The sequence below is a fragment of the Meleagris gallopavo genome, chromosome 15 (assembly GCF_000146605.3).
Source record: "Meleagris gallopavo isolate NT-WF06-2002-E0010 breed Aviagen turkey brand Nicholas breeding stock chromosome 15, Turkey_5.1, whole genome shotgun sequence".
Taxonomy (NCBI): Eukaryota; Metazoa; Chordata; class Aves; order Galliformes; family Phasianidae; genus Meleagris; species Meleagris gallopavo.
The window spans coordinates 15,640,564-15,666,597 of NC_015025.2; the positions used below are offsets into that span (position 1 = coordinate 15,640,564).

Sequence of the window (26,034 nt, forward strand, 5' to 3'; positions counted from 1 at the left end):
GACCTAAGCCTGAAGAACTTGGCCCAGTAAAATTTTTCTAAAATTGCCTTTCTGGTGTACTTTGTGTGCAGATCCTTCATGGTGCAGCCATACTCCCTGCACTGCTAGTGCTGTGTGGCACGGTGGCCTTGGATTTTTGATTCTTGAGCTAATTGGGGTCATTACTTTTAATCAATATATGACAGCCCTGAAATCAAAACCAATTTTTACCCTCTTCTATAATTTTGTATGCAGTCGGTGGGAGTATTTAATTATTGCTGTTGGAGGACCCAAAGAAGTGAAATAAATGTTAGTAGCTCTTTTGACATTCTTCTGATAAACTCTTTATTTTTTCCAGGGATCAACGAGCAAGGACTCTACAGAATCGTTGGAGTAAACTCTAGAGTTCAAAAGCTGTTGAGTATATTAATGGGTAAGTAGCTTATATTTTGTTATGGGCAAGTAGGCTGTGCTGCTTTGAAGTCATCTAAACCAAGAACGGAGGCTCCTGTCTGAGTACCTAATCGTGGTGACTGTGCCCTTAGGACCACATGCTGTTAGAGGCCCGGAGGTCCCAGGGCACTACTGGCAGGTTGTGGAGGTAGGACTTGTGGAGAGCATTGCTCTAACGAGTTTTCTGTTGTGATCACTGATGTCCTACTCACATGCGCTACAAATTTTGGCATCCTTCCCAAATGCAAACTAAAATCTTAGAAGAAAGAGCTGAAAGCTTTGGTTTTTAATCTCAAAGCTCCCGCAGTGTTCCCAGAATACTTTTTAATTATTTTCTTGCGTGCTGCATGCTGCCTGTGGCTCTGACTTTCTCCTTGGACTTTCCTGTGCCTGTTTTAACATAGTCTTGCTCAGAGCTTTCAAGCATGCATTTTCTCATGCCTGAGACATTGGGTCCCACAGCTGTGGGTGCTCGGGAGCAGAGGAGCTGTCAGGTCACGCCGTGGCAGAGCCTGGTGCTGACAGCATGGCCCCAGTGTGCAGCCACAGAGCTGCTGCCCAGCAGCCCTCAGAACCCCACTGCGTTTCTCCTTGCAAAAAGTTCGAGGCCACTGCGTTCCATTCTGAATGTCTTTCCTCCTTTCATCCCTATTCCTCCTCCTTTTCCCACCACTGAAGTGCTCTGTGAGCAAAGCCCCTGGTGGCTGTTGCCGATGTCAGCACTAACCTCCTCAAAATTGGTAATCCACAGAGACTGTTAGGAGCCAGAAGGGTAAGGCTCTAAATCACAGCCCTCGGCTCCCTCCTGACGCAAGGGGACACGTCTGCATCAGTTATGCTCTGGCATTTGGAAAGTTCGCCGCAGTCACAAGAGCTAGTGACTGCCTGTTTTTCTTTTATTAGTAGAAGTTTGGCATAGGCTCTGGAGCATGTGAGTACGTCCTGCTGGCCACGCAGATAAGCCAGCTCTGTCTCATGGTGCACACATTTGGCACCGTTGCGTTAGAGCATCAGTTAAAGAGCATTGCTGCCCACTGATAAAAATAGGCCAGGGCCTGGGTGCCGTGCAGCATGGCAGCTCTGCCGTGCCAGGTCCTCTGCCCGTCTTCTGTAGCAGTGTGTATCATCTCGAGAGCTGCAGGGTGACTGAACCTGCTCTATTCTCCCATGGCTGAGCTCCATCCCATCGGCCTCACGGTTGCATCAATTCCGATTAGAGGCTCTGAGGCTGTGACAGATGGCAAAACTTGCTTGTTTTAAGAGCTCTTTGGAGCTGGGAGGGATTCAAAGTTTTGGACACCATCCAGCATCCATTATCTTCTCAGTGACCGAAGCCACTCAGCTGTTGACCTCGTGTCTCATAACGTGGTGATATACAGGCAGTGTTTTCTCTTTGTCGTGGCGTGTCTTCATTAGCTGTCGGCACTGGGAGGCCGAGGAGAGGTGGCTGTGTGCTCAGAGAGTGCCTGCTGGGTGTTGGCAGCTTCCTCCCCTGAGGGCCCCCCATCACCAGGACTCTCTGCACACCCAGCTCTCCCCACCTTTCTCTCAATCACCAACAGCTAAACTGTCCTTATGTGGAGCTGGAGTTTGGACTGTCTACAAGGAAAGTGTTGAACAGAAACGTGTCAGTTGTCAAAGCCTCTTTTGTTCTGTGCTGTCCCTCTTGTTTGGTGTCCTGAAGGTAGCAGCACCGCTCGGCTCAAAAGTTTGTGTTTGCATTCAACCCTCGTGAAAAGCAAAGCCAGATTTTGCTTGCAACTCCAGATTCCCCTTATATTTAGAAATGAATGTGGGCAGCATCAGTGATTCACACGCAGTTAAATGGCAAAAAGATTGAGTTTCAGTGTGCGGCGGCTGATGTAAGCGACACTGCTGGGAGGGCCCTGGCTGCTTTGCAGAGGCCGTGGCCGTGCTGTGCTGCAGTGCTCTGGGGTCAGGGGTGGCACAGCCGGGCTTGGGCAGAGCCCCTGGCCTTGTAGGAGCTCGGGGTGGAGCGGGCAGTGTGTGTGGGGGCTTGTGGGGGCAGCTCAGCTGTGGGGATTCAGCTGCCTTTCTTCAGCCTTCCCCATACCACCAAAATGAGGACAAAACCCAGCCAATACAGCTCGGTCACTTGGAGCCCTGATGGGAGGGCATACTGCTGAGGGCGCTGATGCTGTAGCTGCTCTGAGCTGAGTGGGTGGGCTGGACTCGTCCTGCTGCACAGGGCGGGGGCTGAGGCGTCCTCCAGGTTGTAGCTGCTGTCACCCAATGTCTTATGGCTGTTCTGGAAGTCTCTCCAGCCACCCAAGGGTGGGTGGGAATTATGGCTGGGTGATGAGCTTGTGTTCCGGGCTGTTCCTCTCATCGTGCAGAAATTAGTGTGGAATTGAAACCATCTGTCTTATGGCAGCAGCTTTCTCCATCCCCAGGAAATAGATGGAGAAGTTCCATGAGAATGGGCTTTGGGCAGGGGCAGTGCTGGGCAGGAGGAGGCTGCTGGGGCTGCTGTGTTGGGCTGGGACTGCCTGCCCAGTGTGGGCTCCTGCTGCCAGCCCATGTCCTGCCCCCAACACCTGTATGGTCACCTGGAATGCAAAGACACTACTGGAAAACAAAAGACAAAAGCAGACAACGCGTTCTATTTGCTTTATGATTTAGATCTGGAGATGTGCCGCTTCCTTTTCTTTCTTCGTGTACCCACACACGAGGCTTTAAGTAATGAATTCCTTTGCTCTGCAGCCCATAGAGAGCAGGACAAGCGTCCTGCTTGGCATTTGTAACTGTGCAGAACGAGCTCCCACCAGAAGTGGGAAGTGATGCTGGAGTGTCATGGCGTGAGCAAAGTGCTTCCTTCTGCATCTGCTAAGAGACAGCAGAGCAGTAATGACAGCAGTGGGGAACTTCAGGGTTAACACTGCACTGGGCTTGCTGGATGCTTTTATGGGCGCTATTTCACATTTACTCTGGTTCGTATGGAAGTTTGCCCTTGTGAGCAAACTGCATCCATCATTTACCTGGCAGACAGATGCTGCCTCTGTAATGCACTGCCATAGCTGTGTGCGGGCTGGTAAGCGTGAAGGTCAGGGAGAGCTGCTTATCAGCACAGAGTCTTTGCATGTGAGCAGCCATACAGCATCACCTGCTGTTCCATGAACCGTATTTAACAACTCCTGGATGACCTTTCAAAAAGACGTTTGGTCGGGAGCTGTTGGCTCAGCTCTACCAAAGGCCTTGCCGTTAAAAAGATGTTTTTTTGTTGTTTTTTTTAGGTTTTTGTTTGCCTTTTTCTTGTGGCGGGCTTATCTTTAATCTGTTAGAATTGCCTCCTTAGGAAGGTCATGCAGTGGGAAGTTGCCTTGGCATCGAGAGGGAAGGATGGCGTTCAGTTGTGATTAATGCGAGGCACATGATCTGGGTGTGAATGCACATTTCTCCAGTGGTTACTTTTTCAGGAGTTCCTCTTTTTGTAAATTAAACTGAGGGAAATTCTAACTCTTATCCAATGCGTTATTTTAATTCATTTTAAAATTCCATTATGTTTACCTATTCCTTTAAAATTCAAAAGCACGTCATGCATGTCTGTGAGGTGAAGGTACTGCAGAGCTGCCTGTGGCACCTGGTGGTGTTGGCAGCTGCACCCAGCAGCAGTGCCTGGCCGTGGGGCTCATCCTGCAGGCAGGATGTGGTCCTGGAGGGTCCTACTGCTGTTTCTCCTGAGGTCTGGAGGGGTTTCCTGTGGTTTCACTGAGGTCAGAGCGTGGCTGTGTCCTGCTGCTGCCTCCTGCCCAGCAGCGCCCGCTGCGTCCCTCGCTGCTGCTGTGCAGGGTTGTGCTCTTGTGCTCAGTACTCTGAGCCTTTAAGTGCTGGTGTGAGATGCCCATGGCCAGGCTGGTTCATGCCGGTGTGCTGGTGGTTTCTAAGCTGTCTGTTTCTAATTGTTAGCAAGGAGTCGGGAGCGGTGTCACCCACTTTGTTTATGGCGCATGGTCACAAGTGTGGCCAGTGCAGGTCCTGGTGTGCGACTGGTGCTGCACGTGGCTGAGTGCTGGGGCAGGGAGCCTCAGCCCTGTCGGAGCTGTGATTTTTCTGCTGAGTCCTGCAGGGATCTGTGGTTGTCTTCTGAGTCGTGTCTGTGCACTGCCATCACTGCTGTCCCCCGCACCGTGTTTAGTGCCATGCTTTGAGTCCAGCTGCCAGGATCATTGCTTGTGACTGATGTTTTTCTTTTCTGCTCTGTTGTTTTTTGTCCCACGCAAGTGAGCATGTCCTATCTGGTGATGAAGTCGGCTTCCCGGAGAAGCGCCTGCTGGGGAACAGCTTGTGGTCTCTGGGGTTTGGAAGAGCAATGAGAATGGGACGTGATGAGTGTCCGTGCAGCTGGCTGTGCGCTGTTGGTGCTGAGTGGTATGAGCTGGGATTGTCTTCACTTGGGTTCACTTGTTTACTTTTTTTCTTCTTTCCTTAGATCCAAAAACTGCCACTGAAACAGAAACTGAGATCTGTGCAGAATGGGAGATAAAGACCATCACTAGTGCCCTGAAAACATACCTGAGGTAAGGGAAGCGAGGCTGGTCTGTCACGCAGCTTCAGGACCAGTTCCATGATGATCAGAGGCATTACTGCCTGTTATTTAACAAAAGCATTTATAAACAAAGAAACTGCCCTTAGAGAATTCATTCTTTTTCCTTGACCCTCTGGCATGCTTGAGTAGGACGGGGGGAATATTCTCAGCTCTCTGACAAGTGCGTATATTGCATGAATGTAATGACAGGGCTCCTTCTCACATGCCCTGCTCTGGTGTAGGCTTTTCTCTGAGCCTTTCACTGCAGACTTCAACTGAGGAGTGCGTGGAGAAGGTGAGCACAGTGCTCCTGTAAGGGCCATGGCAGTTGTTACAGTCCCTTCTCAGAACTGGGTGCTAAGCTTTATGTAAGTAATAATTTCCCTATGAAAGCTGATGCCGCTATCATGTGCGTTATCTTCCAGAAATGGTAATTTCTTGGCAGCAGTCAGCATCTCATTCTCGACAACACGCTTCTACCTGTTGTGACTGCAGGTTTTTGCTTTGTGTTGTCCTTCTGTGTGTTGGGTTGTTGGTTTTTTTTGAGACACAGAGAGCAAGAGAGAAGCTAAATCCAATTAGAGCGATGGGTATAATTAGCTTGGTGGATCTCAGCCTAGAAAATCGCAAAACACTGCATAATTTTGTATGATTGGCAACCTTTGTTCCAGAGCTTGAACTATTTGCAAGGCAACAAGGAATGTCAGCAGCACCAAGATGTCCCACTGAAAGGATGTGGAAGTGGGAGGGAGATTGAGAAGTGTAATGGGAACAGTGACTGTTAAAGTTTTATGACTGGGCTTGTTTCTCTTTTTAATTTATTTTTAAACTTACTCAGAAATCACAGACTCACTGATGTACAAAAGCTTTGTTTTACTGTGGTACTGAAGGAATGTCAAAATTAAAACTGAATTTAGAATGGTACAAAAGAAGAGAGGAAGAATAAACTGAAGGTACTTCAATAAATCTTGGGCCTTCTGATGAGAGGAATCAATTAGAGTTGTTACTGCTTCGTTCTGCTCTCAAAAAACAGAGCTGAATTTATGGTGATTGCAGAGCTTTATTTCTACAGTTCTGTGGATGGTGTTACTCACTTGTGCTGCGTGTGATACCTTTTTATCTTCCAGAATGCTTCCGGGGCCGCTCATGATGTACCAGTTTCAAAGGAGCTTCATCAAAGCAGCAAGTGAGTTTGTTGATGTTTACAGCATGGGGCCAGAAAAGGAACAGGACTTTCAAGCAGCTGAACATAACCTCTACCCTGCTGCTCTCCCACTGATCCCTTGTTCTTAAATCTTGGAGACTAGAACAAGAATTGAGATGCAAGGGGCAGGGTGCCGTGTGGGACTTTCTGGATAAACAGAAAGCACGTGGTCATGTTTAGAGGAGGGCTGTCTGATGGCAGCTGGTGGTGCAGGTATTTCTTCTTCTGACCATCAACCTCCAAAACGAGCGAGGCTGTTGTTCAAACAACGCCTACACTGTTCTGATTTTATCAGTTGCGGTTCCAGCATCTGAGCTCCTTTCCTTTGTCTGCCCTGGGAGCATGCTTTCTGTGGAGCAGGTGGCTGTCAGAGCTGTGTGCTGCGGGACGGCGGTGGGGAGGGCTCACATCAGTGGTCACATCGGCAGTGGCCTCCTGGGAAGGGATGGAGGCAGGGGCTGCTCGGATGGCTCCTGCTCAGGCTCTGGGGCACATCCGCAGCCCCAAGACTGCGGGCTGCCACCTTCCCAGGCGTTGTGCTGAGTGCACACTGTGCTTAGAAGCACGTTGGATGGGATGGAGCTGCTGCTTCCCATTGTTGAAGTCAGAGGAACGGCCAGCTCGTTTCCTGATCACAACTGACTTTTCGTATGGCTGGCATCTGCTCTCAGCCTGTTGTTCCAGCCCATTGGTTTCCTTCTTTTTCAAACAACTGACTGGAGCTGATAAAGAGACAAACTGCTGTGGAGAATACCTGCAGTGTAGGTTGGAGGTAGGGATTGGGAGCCTTGGGTCCCTGGGATGTCTGTGTCGGTTACTGTTTGGGCCTGCGTGTCCTTTTCTATAATAAACCGCTGATGCAGAGATGAATCATCTTTTATTTTCAACACAGAACTGGAGAATCAGGAATCCAGGGTGTCAGAGATCCACAGCCTTGTTCATCGACTCCCAGAGAAAAACAGGCAGATGCTGCACTTGCTCATGAACCACTTGGCAAAGTACGTATATGACTGATATGTTTTTCTCTCCATTTTCCACTTCCTTTGAAAGTTAACAATGATAAAAAAAAAAGTTTCCTTGTGTGTGGTGTTGAGTCATATCTGGTTGACGACCAAGTGGAAACCTGTGTGTGAGATGGGAGAGCAGGAGATGGGCAGCCCGTGCCGTCCTGCCGTGGTGTGGCAGTGCGCTGTGTTGGCTGCAGGTAGAGCCAGGTTAAGATCTTTGCGGGGGTTCAGACCGAGCCTGGGATTAAAGGGCTGACAGATATTTCTTTGCAACGATAGAGACTGTTCTGGGGCGTATTTTCTGCCTTAAAGCAACTTAATTCATTAATACTTCTAGCTTACCTTGAAACTTTTCAAGGGCAAAGGAACTGGATAATTTCTTTGCCTTCAGTGATAGAGCTGACCTGTAATTTCCCATCTTCCTGCTCCTGCTGGTTGCCATGGAAACCTTTGATTAGTGCTTAGGAAGTGAAAGCATCGCAAGGTGTTTGTGCCAGCCCGAAGGCTGCTGGGTCGCTGGGTGAGCAGAGGGACTGGGCAGGACCCACAGACCCGGGGCTGTTACTCAGCAGAGCCTTTCAGAAGAAAATCTGGGAAAACCCAAAGTTATCTATTTCAGAGAAAAAATAATAAACAGTACTTGAAATGTGCTTAAAAACGACTCCAGATGCTTTCTGATGACATGTGTTTGTATCTGTTCCATGGACTATCCCCAGGAAGGCTGTTAAAAACTAAAGGGCTTGTTAAGATCTCGGTTTCAAAACCTGCATTTATGGGCTGCAACCAAGGGAAAGGCAGTTCCAGGTGCTCCCATCGGCCAAGTATGTGAGAGGAGTCGCATAGCTGCTGAAGTGCTTTTCATTTAAAGGAAAACCTGGTGGTATTTGAGTGTGAGATGCGGAGTCGGGGAGGCAGGTAATACAATGGGCTTCAAGCTGTTTTAATGAGGAAGGAACTAAAACAAAACACAAACAATGAGTGGTAGTGGTGCTTGCTATATTAGGAGGAGAAACAGTTTATAGTGTTCGATGGGAAAAAAATGATCTTGGAGAAAGGCAGGAAGTTGTGGGGATCAGAGCCTGTTCTGTTCCAGCAGTGCTGGGGCTGACCACCCTCCCCAAGCTCGGGGTGCTCCTGGTGTGTGTGTGATAGAGGAAGGGCCTTTGTGTGAGGTGGCAGTGGGATGTCCCAGTGGGCAGAGCAGCCCAGACTCCACAGACAGGTGCTGCTCCAGGGGTACAGGGCTGCGGATAGGCGGGACTGGCACCGGCCCCAGTCCTGCCCCTGCTCCTCCTGCCCCATGGCATCCCACTGGGTTTGGGGTCCCTGTAGGTGAGCTGGCAGAGCACACAGCCAGGCGAGGGGCTTGCAGGTGGTGTGAGGTGTGGGTGAAGTTTTGCATCCGCAGCAAATGGTTGCAGGGCGGCAGAGAGCAGAAGGACGGGTGTCCTGCACCGGGGTTTGGGTGCTCTGGGTGGGCCTGATGCGAGGGGCAGCCAGCAGTGGTGTCAGAGCAGGACAGGCAGGGCCCCGCTGCTCCGGCTGCAGCTCTCCGAGGGGATTGCCTCATCTTCTTCCTCTTTTTTTTAAGTAACGTATGAATAATCAAGATTTGCATTTCTATCAGATGAGCTAACAAATATTTCTCACAGTATTGATGTGGAGATCTCTTACACTAAAAAGAGAACTCAGCCTCGGTCACACAGAGGTGGTCTGTCCCGGGTTTTGTTTGCATGTTTTGCTGTTGCTTACTGAAAAGGGAAACCAGGCGCTTGTTTGGCACTGCTTGTAGTGGTAAGAGAGCCCTGCTCACACAGCCCATGCAAACAGCAATTATTACACAAGTGAAACCTGAGCCAAGATAAGCACTGGTGAAGTGGTGGAGTTGGGCCCTTCTCACTTTCACACCTCTTTGTGCTGCCTGTGAGCAGTGTTGGGGCTGCATCCCCTGAAACACCACCTGAGCTGGGACTGTCGGTGCTCCTCATCAGTGCCCAGTGCTGCCAATGTCCTCCTCTGCTTTGCAGACATCATTTCCAGGCAAGCTTGCCATTATTGTGTTAATCTCTGACCCGTGAATAGGTGAAACCTTTAATTTTCTTTTCTGGGACATGCTCGCACTGCCGGGACCTTTGTGATAAACCCAGCTGGGTTATTGTTCCTGAAAGATCAAGACCAGTTTGATCTGGTGTTTTCTCAGGAGGAGCTGTGCTGAAAAACCCAACCTTGTGCCCAGGAGACTTCTAAGGATGCTCCAGGAACATCACTTCCAAATGTGTTTTACTGACAGCATGCACCAGCTCTGATGAAGCCTGTTGTTCCCTGGCCTGTCAGCTGAATTAGCACAGCACAGGCTGCTATGAGCCCAGGGGCGGCCGTGCTGGAGGCTGGAGCTGATTGAGAAAATTACTGGTTGTGTTAGCAGAGTTACAATGTCATCCCCATCGTTCTGCTCTCCTTTAGTGTGCTTTGTAGGTGCAAAGCAGGAGGTTTTAGAGCACATTTTTTTGCATTTTTTTCACAGCTGGGCTGGTGCTTGCTGCAGTAGGCAGGGCTGTGTGACAATCCTGCGCTGTGCCCACCTTGGGCTGCTGCCCACTGCGTGGCATGGCTGCTGGTGCCCAGCCTGTGGGGCAGAGCTGCCTCTGCTCGGGGCATGCATACCTCTCCTTGCAAAAGGTCAAAGCAATTATTGGGGTTGCAGCAGAAATGTGTGTACGTGTGTTTAGCAAAATTAATTATCTTTAATCATTCACAGCTGTGGCCTGGCCAGCAGTGACTAGTTCCCCCTGTTTTTGCTGTGGCGGTGTTTTCTAGTTCACGTGTTTTACCGCCGTGGCTCTGATTGCCATCTCCCGCCCAAAGCATTTCTCACGTATCAGCAGCGATGGTTCCCATGGCAGATCCAGCAGTAACAGAAGGATGGGGCTCTGCCCAACCGAGTGCTGTTGGCAAAGGAGGGGAAGAAAAAATCTGCTGGGCTCTTGTGCCCAGAAGCGCAGCCTGGTGCTTGGCATGGCGGCTCAGAGCTGAGCTGGCCGTGCTGGCCTCTCCGTGGTGCTCGGTGCCTGGCAGCACCGGGATGCACAGCGCAGCTCCGGGGCGGCCGCTTCCTGCGCTTTTCCTCCGGTTGTTTTCCCCATCTTCCCCCGAAGGTGCAGCGGCGATGCGGCTGACGCCTCTTGGCACGGCAGGTCTGATTTCATCCCCGTGGCAGCTGTTTATGTTGCTGTCTGGTAACTATTCATTTGCTTGATTTATGTATTACTTCCAGTAAGTCATTCTTGTCCAGGACGTTCTGGAAATTTCCACTAGCCTCTGAGGCCTTTAAGATACGCTTCTCTTGTATGTTCTTGGCCTGATTTGGCTGCCAAAAGAAAACAGCGAGCGAGATCTCTTGACCTTGCATGGAAAGTGTAAGCAGCATTCCTCCCTCGCCGCTCTCCTTCTTCCTCGCTTTGGGAATGGCGCCCGCGCTCCGCCAGCCCCGCCACGACGGCTTCTGCATGGGGAGCTGTGTGGTGTGGGGCGCTGCGGAGATCCACGGGGCCTGGGTGCTCACTGGAGGGGCACAGGGCAGTGTTTGATGGAAGGAAGGTGGAAGGTCTGTGTCTGGCCTGTGCAATAGGGATGGACCTCGCACGCTTTCTTGCTACCACCCCGCTTCTGTTTTTCTGCCGTTTTCGTGCTGGTTGAGTTGGGTGTGGGTGCATGCGCTGCCTGTGTGCACCCTGCGATAGAATCAAGCTTGGAAAAGAGCTCTCAGATCCCCAGCCCGGCCCACCGTGCCCACTGACCGTGTCCCCAAGTGCCACATCTCCATGGTGCTTGGACACCTCCAGGGGTGGTGACTCCACCACTCCCTGGGCAGCTGTGCCGATGCTGTTGGAGTGAAACAGTGTACAGAGGAAGGAAGGAAGAAAATTTAGACTGATCACAATTATTAAAAAAAAAAAAAAATCAATGTAGCAGCAAAAAAAAAAAGTTGGCAAGAGTGCCAGGAGCTGATGAAAGTGGTACAGGAGCCAAAGCAGCGGGCACAGGCTGAAACGTGGGAAATTCCATCTGACTGTCAGAAAAAAGCCTTTTCATTTGGAGGGGGCAATCGCGGGGTGCCAGAGGGCTGCAGAGCCTCTGTGCTGGGGGATGTGGGGCACAGCGGGGCTCAGGTGTCCCTGCTGGGCTGGGCTGGGGCTGGAGCCAGTGAGGTCCTGTGTGTGGAGCTGTGCTCCTCTGCTTCCTTTGTGCTGTGGGGTAACGGGTTGTGTTCCTCTTCCCTGGCTTTAAAAACACAGCTTTAAGCTGTGTTAACTATTTCAAATTGTTTTCTTCCCTACTGGAGCCGAGCCCACAAAGATCAATAAGAATCCTTTTTGCTGTAGTGCTTTGACATTATTAGCAAGTATAGTCAGTTGTCTGTTGATGTTTTGTTCCTGAGCGGGGGGGGGGAAATCCCAACCCAGCAGCGCTGGAGCTGCCTGCAAAGGGCAGGATTGGGGCTGGCAGGCTGCAGGAGCCGCCTGTGTGCAGCGCCGTGCCCCCAGCAGTGCAGGGCTGTGCAGATCTGGGGTTTGTAGTGCTGGAGACGGGCGGTGGTGGGGAGATGGCTCAGCAGATTAGTCTGAAATCGTAGCGCGACCGTGCTGCATGGCTAATCTAATTACAGCAGCTAACTGGAACCACCTGTGGCTGCATGGAAAGACAAAGGCTGCGGAGGGCCCTGCTCCCCTCGCAGCGCCTCTGGCGGGGTTCTGCTGGCGCTGGGCTCCGCCAGGCTCACACGCATCTGAAGCATTAATGAAATCTGCATGTTTTTACCATAATGGCTTAGTTTCCCCTGTGCTCTTCATTTTTGTGTTAGGCTCCTGGAGATACGATTAGCTTTAATGTAGTTTGTTAGAGATTTAGTTTTCTAAACAAGATAGATCTGGGGGGCGCAAACTCCAGAATTGCTGGCCGAGGTGCAGTGTGGGCACTGAAGGCAGCAGACGTGCCGTGGAAATGTGGCAAGCGTGAGCTGCAGATCTCGAATGGAATGTGTCTGCGGAGCCAAAGGCTGAGGTCTGCCTTCCTTTGCTGCTCGACTCCCACTAAGGTCAGCCCTGGAGCGAGCTGAACCTGAGCAGCATGAGGCCGCGGGGCTGGGGGGAGCAGGGCTCGCCGTGCACAGCACTCACTCACGTGCCAGCATGGGAATGGGTTTGTCCTGTGCAAGGCTGGCAACAGAGAAAGGATGCATTGCTTTCAGAAACTGTGCAGCACAACGGGGCTTTGCAAGCACAGAGGAGTGTCCCTCTGTGCTTTCCCTGCCTCCTGCAGAAACCATTTGTGTGCTTGGGTCATGCAGAGGAAGAGGAAGCACTTAAGCAAGGTCAGCGGATGTGTGAACCTCTCCAGCAATTGCGGGTGTTGTCTCCTAAGATCTTGCATCTGTCTTCAAATGGCCAGAGCCCATTTTTCTGCTGTTGCTATAAAACCGTCCCCTGGTTCCCTGGTAATGTGATGATGGCCAGGCCCTGCCGACACCGGGATGGGATGCTGTGCCAGGTGGGCACCGAGCTGCCTTGTGCTGGGAATGCATCCCCTGCCTGCTGGGGTGTTCTCTGCCCAATGCTCAGGGTGAGGGAGATCCTCCCCGCTGCCAGAGCCTTCCTGCACCTGGAGAGGTGGCTGCGGTGCCTGGTGTGAGCTGCCTCTCCCACTCTGTTGGCCCCTCGCTGGTTTCATTGTTAATGGGAAATTCTGCAGAATGAAAAAAATTAATAATCCCGTAGGTGTTCTCTGTGTTTCTTGTACTTGGCTTCCCGTAACATGTAACTGAGCAAAGGGTTTTGTTCTACTTCTGCAGATGAACTCTTCACCTCCTAAAACTAGATTGCCAAGAGATTAGCAGTTTGCGTTTGATAGTGGCTTTCTTTCCATGTTGCTTTGCCCAGCAGCCCCGTGCATTCTGAAGGACCTCTGCTCTAAGCTCTGAGGAGCACACATTGGAGGCTGCAGCATCTCTGAGCAGGTTGGGTCTGGTGTCCCCAGAGCACATGGGATTCCTCTCTCTGGATCTGATTCTGGGTGGGTTACATCGGACCAGGGCTTGTGCTGGTGGCTGGCAGCACGTGCCTGTGTGTGCTGACACCTTGACACCAGACGTTGTCACCTCCGGGAGGGATTCTGTGGGGTAGGCATTGGGGGTGGCATGTAGTTATCTGATTCTTTGTAAATGGTTATCACAGTGAAACTGAAACCGTGTATAGAAACAGGTTGAATCAAGACTGAGCAGGGTTGTTTTTATTTTTTTTTAAGCCAATCCGTTCTCTCTTGGTGCTTTATTGCAGCAGGCTGTGCTGATTTTTCTGTTGCAGTGTGAAAGTGCTGGTGATTTCTGCTCTTCTCCAAACACCAGCCCGTGTACCACGGAGGTGGCAGTGCTGGGGCAGGGGGGCATGGGGACACCGGCACTGCTGCACAGGCACAGCCAAAACTGCACTGCGGGGCTGTCCCTAATGGGAGAAGTGACTGTTGTTGTTGTAATTAGAGGAAAGATGTAATTAAGCGTAATGGGCTGAAGTTCTAAATGAGCGCTGTGCTCACACACAGAATTAGGGAAGGAGCAGAAGGTTGGGGTCGGGGCGTGCGCTATGGGAGCTGCGCTCGGTGCCGTCCCTCCTCCCACGAGTTTGTGCTGCAGCGGCAGTGCGGGGCTGCAGTGTCCCCATTGTCACCCCCCTTGTGCCCCTGCTCCGGCAGTGCGTTCCCTCTGAAATCTGGCATCCAGCTCAGCTTGCCCAAAGCCAGAGGCGCTGCCTGTAGAAGTGAAGGTTTGCTTTGCAAAGCCTGTGCTGCAGCACCACGCGTGCTTTACTTGCAAGTCGCAGCGTGCACGGTATTCACTCTGATGAGCTTTGCCGATACCAAAGTTAGCATTTGGCCTGTGCATCTGTTCAACGTGATACCAGCACTTTTATTGCCCTGGGAGCGAACCCAAGCCTCCAGCTGCGGCCAGATTCACCCGCGAGAAGAAGGGAGCCTTGTTGCAGCGGGACGGCTCCCAGCGAGCAGCGCAGAGCGGGGAAACCTGAGAGCCGTGAGGCTGCTGGCTGGGCACCGCTGTGCTTCTCGGTGCTGCAGCCGAGCCCTTTGTCAACTGTTTTTAGAACGTTTCTCCTTGTCTGTGCTGGGAGGCTTTGTGCTTCCCTGGCGATCCGCCCTCCTTCCGGACCTGCTGGTCGCATCCCGTCCCAGCAGCTCATAGAGCCTTTTTGGCCCAGAGAGGCCATACCCGGGCCTTAACCAGCACAACGGGGTAAGCGAGGGCTGTGTGGTGTGCAGGTGTGTCCTTTCTGTGTCTGTGCTCTCTGGTTTGGAAGCTGGAGCTGCCCCAGCTACACTGCAGCCCATCCATGCCCTGCGCACGTGCCGTGCAAGCGCTGCTGCTGAGTGCAAAAAAAAATCTCATTGGAGTAAGTTGGAAATGCATCCGTGATCATTGTCCTCAGCGCTGTCTTCAAAAAAGAGCTGACATATGTTTGCTTTTGACAAAACTCACATTAGGGCCTCCCGATTTTGGATCACGCTGATGTTCCCACTGATGACCTCACTGACGGTCCCCCTTCCAGCTCCAGGCACCTCGTGCCGTGGCACAACGCGCTGCTCCAAAGCTGCCGCTGCGTCCCTGCAGGCAGAGCTCCTGGGCTGCATGCTGGGCATCCCTCTGCAGCTCTGCACAGCAGTCCCCAGTCCTGGGTGCCCTTTGTGCCCTTCTCCCAGCAGCACCGCCTCTCTGTGCCCCCTCCCGGCCCCTTCCCCTGCCCCATCCCGCTGCCCCCCTGCAGTGCTGGGCTGAACGCTCGTCCCGCTCCCACCTACACGCTCATCAGCCGCGGCCCAATTAAGCTCCATAATGTGCAGGGATGACTTGAATGCACCCAGGAACATTTCCCAGAACTCATTAGGTTTTATCCCATAAATACCTCCAATTGTGTGCTCAAGCAGCTGCCCGCTCTCTGTCCGGGGGTGTGTGTGACCCGAATTGCAGGGATGGGACTGGGAGAGTTGAAGGGGCCCTGGCTGCCCTTGGAAACCCCCCAGAGCCACCCGCAGTGCTGCTGGGTGCAGCAGTGCCTCTGCCACCCAACTGTCTGTGCTGTCTGTGCTCGTTGTCTGTAATTCATCTCCGTGTGCAGTATGCAGCAAACTGCCATAGCAGCCTGAGCAGCAGTAGGGCTGCTCGCCCCCGATCAGGTTTTCACATTAACTGGAAGCTTTGCTGGTGGTGATAGACGTGAAATGTGGTTTGACCGGTGTGTAGCAGTGTGGTATAACAGCGTTGTTTTCCATCCTATAGAGCTTGTTAGGCTGGCTGTATTGTTTTTTGGACACTGGGCACTACTGTGGTGTGGGCTGGCTGCTGTGCGGGGCTCCTGGGGCTTCTCACACCACAGGCTTCTCTGTGTGGGTCAGTGGGCAGTGAAATGGGTCCCATAATTGGGTTTCCATACAAGTGAGTAGGAGCTGTGGAGCAGGCTGGACAAACTAGGTTTGTTAACATCTGTAAAATAAAGGAGTGCTGGGACAGCATTTCCCACAGCTCGCCATGCCTCAATGCAGTGCGTTTGTTACCTGATGCTGATTTCAAGCCTGTGCAAAAAAGAAATATTTACCGTTCCTGTATGCTTCCCCTGCACTGAAGCCTGACTACCGATTACTCTGTATTAAATTATGTTTGGTCATGCCAATGATTATACAGTATCCAAGCAACCCAGGCGTAATCTAATTTAGCGTACAACATGGATTTTCTCTGCTCCCCTTCTCCTTTGTTTTTCTGAGAGTGAATGCAAAGCTGAGTGGCTGCATGGCCTCAGGGCAGCGGTGCTGCAGGGCTGCAGCAGTGGCAGTGCTTACATCAGTGCCTGTGATGCTGCACTGGGTGCTGGCAGGGCAGTGGGTGCTGGGAGGGACAGCCCATAACCAGCCTGGAGCCCAGCTGTGAGCAGCCACTGCTACCCAGGGAGCTGTGCTGCAGGAGACTGCAAAGCGTGGGTGGAGACAGCCCTGAGAAGGGACCCAGGTGAATTACTGCCAGTGCAATTGATTTCAGAGTGCACCGAGGGCCAGGAAGAAACAGCAGGTTAAAAGGAAAATGCAGCAAGTACTTGTAAACCATCTGGAGGGCAGCTCTGGTATGGAACGAGCGATGTCTGCAGAGAGCATCTGTGAAAAGCACTGGCATTAGGGACACTTTGGTTGAGAACACCCCATCTTTAGAAACCAGGGCATTATTTGCTGGTACAAAGGCAGATGAAGAGGTATAATTTATGGTAAATCATCCTGTGGATAATGGATGTGGAATGTGAAGGATGTGAAAGGTGAATCATGTTTTGTAGCATAGCTTTAGTAGCCATTATAAAGGCTGCTGGTGGAAAAGTACCCGCAGTACAGCGGTGCTGTGCCACCCTGTTTGTTCCAGCAGGGACTGAGGGCTGTATGGTTACAGAATGTTGGCCCTTTGCAGAGCCAAAGCACCAGGGCAGTGCAGAGCGGGGCTGTGTGTGCAGCAGGGCCCTGTCCTCGTTGGGAACCCATTAATGCTGCAGTCTGTAATAATTAACGGGACTGGGTACGGCTGCCTGGCTGTAATAAGTCAATGACAGGGCAATTTATTAGAGTGATGTATTGCGTGATAATGGTAATGAGAAATGAAGGGACCTAATTTTGTAAGACTTAGATCAATTTGGTTGTTTTTTTTATAAATGAACATTGTTTTAGTAACCACAGAAGATCATTACAATTATTATTTTATTAGTGCTATTCACAACTATTTCAGTTTCTGTCTTCTGAGACCCAAATGGGAGCACAGGAGTGTGCATTTGAAATACAGATTGTGCTGCAAGGTGAAAATTCCAGTGGCATTTGTAAATGTCTATTAGGGAGGTGTGGGAGGAGGAAGGGGATTTGGGTGCGTGGCCGTGGGGTCGGTCTGCGGGCAGGGGGGGCTTCTCAGACACCGTGAGGAAACATCCAGGGCTTCCTGACACCGGGGAGGTGATGAGTAAAAGGGATTTCTGCACCTTTGGGTTGGAACACAAGCCCTGGCGTTCTCAGTGTGCCGCTGTGTGCTCTGCAGGGCTGGAACATGCAGCAGACCAGGCTCCTGCCTGCACTGAGTGTGGGGGCAAGACTGCGTGGGGCAGGAGCTCCAGCCATCCTCAGATCTGCTGCTGCCACTGCTGTCACCCAGGAAGCCCTGTGTAGGATGAGGAGAGAAGAGATCTTTTCTGACTCAAATGAGGCTTGGATGGAGAAGGATAGAAAGCTTATTTTATTTTGAGTTTACACCGTGCTGAAATGAGCTGCGTCTGCACGCATGATGAGCACTGCAATCTTAGTGCTGTGATCAGCAATAAAAGCTCATGGCAGTAACTTGCAGCAGTGTCGGAGTCCTGTGCTCCCATGTGCTGGCCTAGTGTGTTTCTCCAGGGAGAGAGATCATGGGGAAAAGGCACTGCTCTAAAAACATAGGATGCAGTTCTGTGCTGACACTGTCTGAAGTCACTGAGCTTCCTGGTTGAAGAGGGCAGGAAAAAACCACAGACTTGTGGTGATAGGGCTGTGGGCTCCTGCTGCACATCCTCCTTGTCACCTCCTTGTGACTTGCATTCACTACATGACGTGTCACCATGTGGCCTGTCTGGGAGCAAGGCTCGAGTGTCCAGGTGTTCCTGGCTGGGAAGTTTCCTCGCTGGCCTCCTGCAGCCAACCTGATGGGGCTGACCCGTGAAGGCAAAAAAATGGGTGAGAAAGGATTGGATTTTGGAACATATGAGGTCACTTGTTCAGCTGGAGAGCAGCGTGTGTCAGAGGTCCAACAATTTGTTTTTAGAAGGGTTTCAAGCATTAATGATTCAAGATGTTTTCCTGGGAGTGGTTTGCAACATGAGCCTCGGTGGCCGGGGAAGCGTTGGGGTTTTATGGGATTAGCCAAATCCTGAGCTGCAGTGCCTGCCATAACACAACAGTTAAGGCTGTACTTTTCCACATGGCTGAAGCTTCAGGGGGCTCCCCAGAAGTGTCAGGAAAGCAAACAGACTTGTAAGCCTGGTGCCAGGCAAGGATGGGGGTCCATCCTGATTGTTCCCATCACCTACTTCTGTTGGTTTTCTTTTGCAGAGTTGCAGATAACCACAAGCAGAACCTGATGACTGTTGCTAATCTGGGTGTGGTGTTTGGACCAACGCTGCTTCGACCTCAGGAGGAAACAGTCGCTGCCATTATGGACATCAAGTTTCAGAATATTGTGATTGAAATTTTAATAGAAAACCATGAGAAGGTAAAGACTTTACTTGCTTCTATCAGTACAGTTTATTTCCTACACCAGATTTGTCACTTTGCAAGCTGCAGCCCACTTCCCCAGGGCCCTCCTTGCTGTCTGTGTCAGCAGCCACAAAGGGCCCGACTCGGTTCCTGCTTTTCTGACTGCATCTGTGTTTATCATAGCACTGACTTTCTCCACAGCACTGATCTGCTGTGACAAGGCACAGCTGTGTCTGTTGCAGGGATGCTCCCACCTGTTGCTGGCTCTGCTGGTGCAACACTACAGTAGCTACAGCTGGAGGACTGCTGGCCCTCCCCTAGGGCGCTCACTGACCCCTGGGGTTCTGGTCACCTTCGAAGTGATAACAGGAGAAGGCTCTCAAATGAGTGCCCGTGAGAGGCCACGTAATTCTGCAAATGGTAACACTAAAACACTGAACACGAGCATTGCTCAGAGTGCTTGTACATGCATGGGGTGGCGGTGAGACACAGCAGCCTCCAGGGCCACTGGTCAGAGGTGGTGTGTTGCTGAACTTCCCATGCAGTGCTGCTGGGTGCCTGTGATATGAAAGCAGCCTGGGCCAGGGAGGATGTGATGCTTGGGGCTGTCTGCTACTCGGGGCTCTCTCCAGAGAGTGTTAGTCCCTCAGTTGCATGTGTAAGCTGCAGGGCTGAGTCCCACGTGCATGTGGTGCAGGTGTCAGCCCTGGGGCTCATCTGCCTGGTGCTGCCGAGGGGCAGCGAGTGCATGTCCAGCAGGGATGGATGGATGGTTTGCATGTTGTTGGAGAAATTTCCTCCACAGGCAGATAAACACCGTGGTATTTATTTAGCATGGAGGAGCTATTTTCTCTTATCTTTGTGGGGTGCAGTTACAGTGATTGCTTAATTGTGTGCTGCTGCAGAGGGGAGTGCAAGCAGCGGCTGTGAGCCTGTGGCTGAGCCCCAGCCCTGTGCTGAGCAGCAGGCACGAGCCTTGTGGGGCTGTTGGTGGCCATCCGCCTGTCTGTCTGTCCATCCGTCTGTCTGTCCGTCTGCGGTGTCCCAGCAGTGGCACCGGGAGAGCATTCAAGCACTGTCTCACTGCTGTGGGTGCACTTCGCTGTCTCTTTCCTCGCTGAGCCCGGTGGCTGCCTTCCCCTCGCAGCTCCTTGCAGAAGCAGGGCCTCAGGCTGGTTCTTGTTCAGTTCGAGCTGAGCCTCATCCATCAGATGGCACCTGGGGGATCGATGACGGATTTCTGCAGTGATCGTCTGTGTGGGCTGCAGTGCTGCTCACCAGCAAAATGACACCTGGTGCCGCAGGGCTCCCGAGTGCTTCCATGGCTACCCTTCCTTAGGAGTAATTTATGGCACCAGCAGAAGGGAAAGCTGTGACTGGGCTGTGTGCTGCCGTCACACATCGACTGCGGGTGGGCGTGTGTGCTGCGTGCTGTCTGTGCTGCCCGGCTGCTCTCATGCAGTGGGTACTGATGGTGCAGCATGGAGAGATGCTGTTTGCACTGTCTGCACTGCTCTGCCCATGCTGCCTGCACTGCCTGCACAGAGGCATGGGTACCGTGTGGCACAGTGGTGCTGCATGCAGGATGCTGTTGGACCCGTGTCCCCATTTCTCCTAGATTCTCCAAGAAAGAGGGAGGTGGCAGGTGGCAGCAACTGGGAGGAAAGTCTCCTTTAAAGTCAGTCCCGGTGCCGGTTCACTCCCTTTTTAGGACTGTTTAGTTTCAGTGTATTCCTTAATTTGAATTGATTGGAAGTCATTGAAGTTTCCCTGCAGGAGCTGCTGTAGGTGATTAGCAATATGTGAGCCCTCTGTGCTGCGCTGCTGCTGCTTTATATTGTTTTACGCTGGTGACTCACAGCCACTGTTTATGATTAAGTGCATTCTGAGGGAAAATGTAATTGATTTGAATGGTTCCTGGCAATCAGCGACTGTCTGGTATTACATTATATTTCCCTCAGGTAAGTGGGACGCCTCTCCCATTAAAATTGCTGTTGTCACAGCGAGGCACAGAGCACTGGGCTGTGTGTGTGCCCAGAGCTGCAGTGGGGTGGATGGGAGCCCTGAAGCACTGGAGCTGGGGCAGACGTGCAGTCTGTTTGTGAGAGCAACACAGCAGCGTAACCTGCTGCAGGATACGTGTGGGTTGCGTGTTTTTAAAAGGATAAAATGGTTTTTCTGCGATGGCTCTGGATATTGCCATGACAAACAAACAGAGAGTGAATCCTCTGCAAGAAACCAGGGATGCTGTGTTGTATTGGAAAATTGCAGGTGTCCACCCATTTTATTTTCCGAAGCTTCTCCTTTAATAATGCTCTGGAAAAGGCAATTTGTATGAAGGGCTGGGAAATGATGAGATCGATGTACAGTGCTGCTGGTGCTCCCTTCAGACCAAGGAGGGGGCAGCTGACCTGTGAGTGGCACCTTGCTGCTCACCAACAGGGCTGGTTTCTGCAGGGTGTTACCCAGACCCCTGCACTGCCTCAGTCAGTTGTCAGAATTAACGCTGAGGTCAAAGCCCTCAGCACCTCATCTTTATTTTCTGCAATTAGCAAAGCTTTGTAGCAGCGATGCCCTTGGCCTTGGAGCTTCCAGCTGAGGCTGGAGGGCAGCTCCTTGCAGAGCATCTCATAGGTTTGGCTGCGTTCCACCAGGGGCGCGGGTTGCTCCAGGAGCCTCCAGCTGCACATCGAGCATGGGGGCTGTTTGTGTAATTTGTGGAGCCTGGCTGCTCCTCTCCCACTCTGATGATTAAACTGTCTCGCTCTCTCTGTTAATTGGACTCTGGGATGGGAGAGTTATAACACAGGTTTGCTCGGTGAGGAGCATGTCTCAGTTGTTTTTCTTAAACTGAAAAGTGAAACAAACTGAAGAGGCATTGAAATGAAGGAGAGCAGAGCTCCCTGTGCTGCTGGGTAGGCTGGCAGGGCTTCTAGGGGTGTGATGCTGCAAGACCGCCTCTAGCAGGAACTGTTTGTTATATGGGTCTGGGTCCTCTGACTCCTCCCTCTTCAGAGCTTCAAAATAAGCACTGGTCCTTTTGGAGGCAGCTAGCTCTTGACTTTCCTCTGTTGAGAGTGGTCACATTTAGCCTGGGTGCTGTGTGCCACCTTTAAGGGGTTGGGAGGCAGCTCGGTGTCACTCTGCCTCTGTGTCCTGCTATCCAGCTGTGCCCTACCATTGTCCAGCTGTGCACTGCCACGTTTGCATACCTGGGTGCCTGCTGGGGTTCTTGCCCTGAGCATTCTCCCACCACCTGCGAGGGCACTGCAGGCCCTTCACTAGGAGCAGCCTACCAGGTTGTTGGGATTTTTCACATTTTGCGCTGTGCGCATTTGGTGAAGAGTAGAGAAAAGGAGTGCAAACAGAATGAGAATGTGGAGTTTAGGAAATGATGCCCCACGTGTTACTTTATTGAATGCGTGACCCCCGTTGATGCTGTTCCTTGGTGTGATGGCAGGATGCGGAGGGCACAGAGCTGCTCTGCTTGAGCAGCTGATGCTGAAGAGACCTCTTTGTTGGCTTTAACAGATATTTAACACCGTGCCGGAGACGCCGCCGTCGAACTCACAGCTGCTGCTGTCCCGCAAGAAGAGCACAGACTCGAAGCCTCCATCGTGCAGTGAGCGGCCGCTCACCCTGTTCCACACCGCACAGCCCAACGAGAAGCGTAAGTGCCCCCACCCAGCCCTGCCCCCTGTCGCTGCACAGCGCCAATCCCCTGCCATGGAGCACGGCTGTGCTGGTGCTGATGAAAGGTGCATCCTGTAAGGGGATAGAGCCCCTGGTCACTGCACTGTGCCATGCCTGCCTGCCATCCCAGGCTGCAGCAAGGCTTGGTGCAGGCTGCACTGGTGTGCTTAGAATTGCTGTCCTGTTCCCAAGTCCCCAGCAGCTGAAGGGCACAATGCAGAGCCCATGGGGTGTCCAAAGTTGATCCTTTATTTCTCGCTGGATGCCCACAGGCACTTCTACAGATATAGCAAGCCTGGCCAGGATGTTCTGTATTTTTCTGTGGAGTAGGTATTATGATGGTTTAAAAATGTTGAAGATGGTCTTTCCATTTTGGTCTCTATTTGGTGCTCCGGATACGTTGGTGAAGGAGTCATCACCTCCTCCCCTCTCACTCTGCACACAGCTGTCTCACATGCTGCAGAGCAGAAATACACAGCAGGAGTTTGCTGTTCTGCTCCCTGAGCTGTGAGACTGAGCTAAATGCCTCAGCAAAGAATCCTTTGCTTAAACTGTGCACAGTATCAGACTTTTAAAAAGGAGGAAATAGAATAAAGGAATGGTTTCCAATTCTGCCATTCATCTCCCATCTTCTGTAGATGAAACACTTCCAGTTTCTTGGCTGATAGGGACTTTAATTCAGCGTTGGCTGGTAGCTGTGTCTGAGATTACACAGACAATTGACACTGATTTGTTAGGCTTACAGAGCTTATTTTCGAACTTTAGCCTCAGGCAGAAAATGTTTGGAAACAACTGGATGTGGCATCTGAATAGGCTGCAGGGCTCTGCTGGGGCCGTGCAGTGCACGGAACAGCTCTGAAAACTGTGCTGTTGGGGGCAAAGATCAAGGACTGCTTTGGATCGACCTTTTTGGGGCTTTAGGCCTTTTGGCAGGTTAATTTCTCCCTTATTTCATCTGCTGGCTGGTCTGTCTTCCAGTCAGTGTTTGGAGAGTTCCCTCAATAGCCTGCTGGAGACCAAAATTCATGGCATGTAGTTTCAGGAACTGGTAACGTGTGTTGATGTAATTATCTCATCCTTGGCATTGGCTGATCTCTGGCTGATAGCCTGATCTAAATGGGGTTTGAGCCTCTCACTGCCTCGTAAGCACTCTGACTTTGTCCAGGCAGCACAAGAACTCGATGGCACAGTGAGTGATGTGACGAGGAGTGTTGGTTTGCTCCCCGCCCTTTGCAGCCACGTCCTTTTGGCCATGTCATTTCTTTTGAAGCAGTGGCAGAGGGCTCACCCACCATCCCACCTCCCTGTCCCTGAGGCAGCACTGCTCCCAGGCTATTTTCCAGGCATGCAGGGTTTCTCTCTGCTGTGTGCTCAGGATTAGCGCTCCATGTAGCTCGGGAGTCTCTCTTACACTGCTTTCTCCTTCTGTGAGTATTAATTGTTGTCCTGATGCAGACGTGTCATTGGAAGGGATGTACAGATGGATGGGCTTGAGAATAGAGGGTTCTTTGTGACCGTGTGCTTTTCAGTAGCAATTTCATCCTATCAGCGTGCACAGGAGGTACAGTTTCTTTGAAAAATTTGTCATTAAAGTGGCACTCCTTGTGTTTTCCAGCAGTTATCTGTCTTTCAGGAAACATCATCACAGAAGTGGCAGTTCTCTGCAGTAGAGCAGCTTTCCGTGCCATCAGTGATGATAATTGCCTCTCTCAATTACAATTACAATTGCTGCTTATACGGAAAAAGCATCTTATGAAAATGAATTAATGTGATTTTAGGTAATTCAGCACAGAGATGAGGAGGAAACCCATGCTGTGGAGGTTGCTTTGGGATGCATAATGTTTTCACACCTCAGTGTTGAAGTTACACAAATAAGGGGGACATCTCTTAGCAGGGCAGGATGAAGGGAAATGAGGAGAGCTGAGTCCAGGCTGTGGGCAGCGAGCTGGGCAGCAGGGCAGGTCTTTCTCCTCACTGTTATCAGCAGTGCTGCACTGTGGTTGTAGACCTGGCAGGAAAGGCAGCTAGTGGCTGATGTCATGTTTAGACTGAAGCATTTTTTTGTTGGGATAAACTTTAATTGGGTGATCTGTCCTTTTCTCCTTCCGTAACTGTTATCCCCTCTGAACGCGTTCAGTCCTGTGGTACCTGATTTCAGCCACAGACAAATTCATTCCTGCCTGTAGTCTCATCCCTTTCTTTCTTGGGTTATGTGGTCCTTTGGAAGTCCTTGGGAACGTGAAATATTAATATCTTGAGAAAAATCAATATTTTCTTGCTAAAAATGTTATTCGTTTAAAATGTTGTTGCATCTTTAGAAAAAGAATAACTGTTACTTCTCATACTTTAATGCATAATACATAGAAAACATGCCTGGGAACTCAGTGCCTGTCTGTGGAGGTCTGGTAGGATGCTGCTGAATTTACATTGGGGCAGGGGTGATGGGCAGGAGCCTGGCTGCCTCCGTCTGGCAACTCTTGGTTATTTTTGGTGTTTTCCAGAAGAAAACAGGAACAGCATCATCAACTCCAGCCTGGAATCCGTCATCTCTTCAAATGTAAACAGCTTCCTCAACTCCAACAGCGCGCCACAATCCAACCTGAACTCAAGTGATCTCGAACTAGAAGTAATTAAACCCAACAGGCCAAACTCACTGTAAGTACGGTGATAATTAGTGTTTTATAGGCTCACCGTCCTTAATCTTTAATCGGGGCTGTTTCTCGCTCTGAATCCCAGCAGTTTGTTGAAGAATGCAATTTAATGCTTTAATTTTTAATGGCCGCTTAGGGTGCATCCTGCACGTCTCGGTCTGAGCGCTGGGATTAGCGGGGTGGGTTTGCTCAGCCTGCGCCTGCGGGGTGTGCTGCATGCAGAGCCCTGCATTGCTGTTTGAACTGCTTGACCCATCTGGAGATAACTCCAGCAAACACAAAGGACTATTCTTCTGACTTAAATCTATGACTGTTGTCAGTACCGTTGATCTCCAGCCAAATCTGTGCCATTGCTTCTGCTATTGCTTCCTTCATCTGAAAAGTTCAAGGGAAAAAATAGCGACCTTAGCAACGACTCCCGGGGGATGGCGGAGTTATTTGTGCAGTCGCCTGGATTTGACACAGCCTCGCACCGCGGACGGCTCTGCCATGGGGAATTTCCTTCCTGCCGTGGCCCTGCTGGGCTGCGCATTTTCCCACAGACCCTCCTCTCCTGCACACATGAAGATGTGCTCTGAGCCCCGCAGCCGTGGTCCCTCAGCCCAGCCTGATTCCCCGCGTCCACGTGGGTCGGTGTGGGGTGGCCTTCCTGCCCCGTGTCCCCATGCAGCCTGCAGCGCAGCCCCTTCTCACCAGCCCTGCAACCAGGCCCTTAGGAGCCCGCGGCGAACACTTGTGTTCAGCTGCTTTCTCCTGGGTCCGCACAGAAATGGCTTGGTGCCACTGCTGGTGCCCCTGGCCATGGCTGTCCTGCCTGGCGTGGGCTGCGGCGCTCGGGCAGCAGCATGAGGTGAAGGTAAGTGCACATGTGCAGAGCAGGGCTCTGGCCATCACCATCGGCGTCACCTCCTTCCCACCACCTCTGCTGCCCCAAACAGCCAGGCCTTGTGCCAAGGCTGCACGTTCCCCGATCATCTCAGTGCTGCTGGTGGCCACCGTGGGACGCCGTGATGTGGAGGTACCTGTCCACAGGTAGGACAGCTCTGTGCTCATCTGCGCTGCTGGGTTTTAAAGTTTGCTGAGATGCATTCGTTTGTCTTTAAATGTCTGCTTTTAACTTCATTTGTGGTGCCGTGAAAATGTTATTGCTAGATTTCCTCCGCATTGCTGCGGTAGCTGAACGGACCCAGGTTG

The 26,034-nt window shown here is 51.5% G+C and overlaps 1 protein-coding gene across 1 annotated transcript in view; it reads left to right on the forward strand.

Annotated features, from left to right (window-relative positions):
• The window catches only part of ARHGAP26 (Rho GTPase activating protein 26), a 72,625-nt gene that overhangs the window by 26,263 nt on the left and 20,328 nt on the right, over window positions 1-26,034 (forward strand). The window contains exons 5-11 of the mRNA XM_019620496.2: window positions 338-412; window positions 4,883-4,970; window positions 6,106-6,164; window positions 7,075-7,180; window positions 18,353-18,512; window positions 22,028-22,166; window positions 24,691-24,844. Of these exons, the coding sequence (XP_019476041.2) occupies window positions 338-412; window positions 4,883-4,970; window positions 6,106-6,164; window positions 7,075-7,180; window positions 18,353-18,512; window positions 22,028-22,166; window positions 24,691-24,844 (781 nt within the window). The remainder of the gene's footprint in view (window positions 1-337; window positions 413-4,882; window positions 4,971-6,105; window positions 6,165-7,074; window positions 7,181-18,352; window positions 18,513-22,027; window positions 22,167-24,690; window positions 24,845-26,034) is intronic.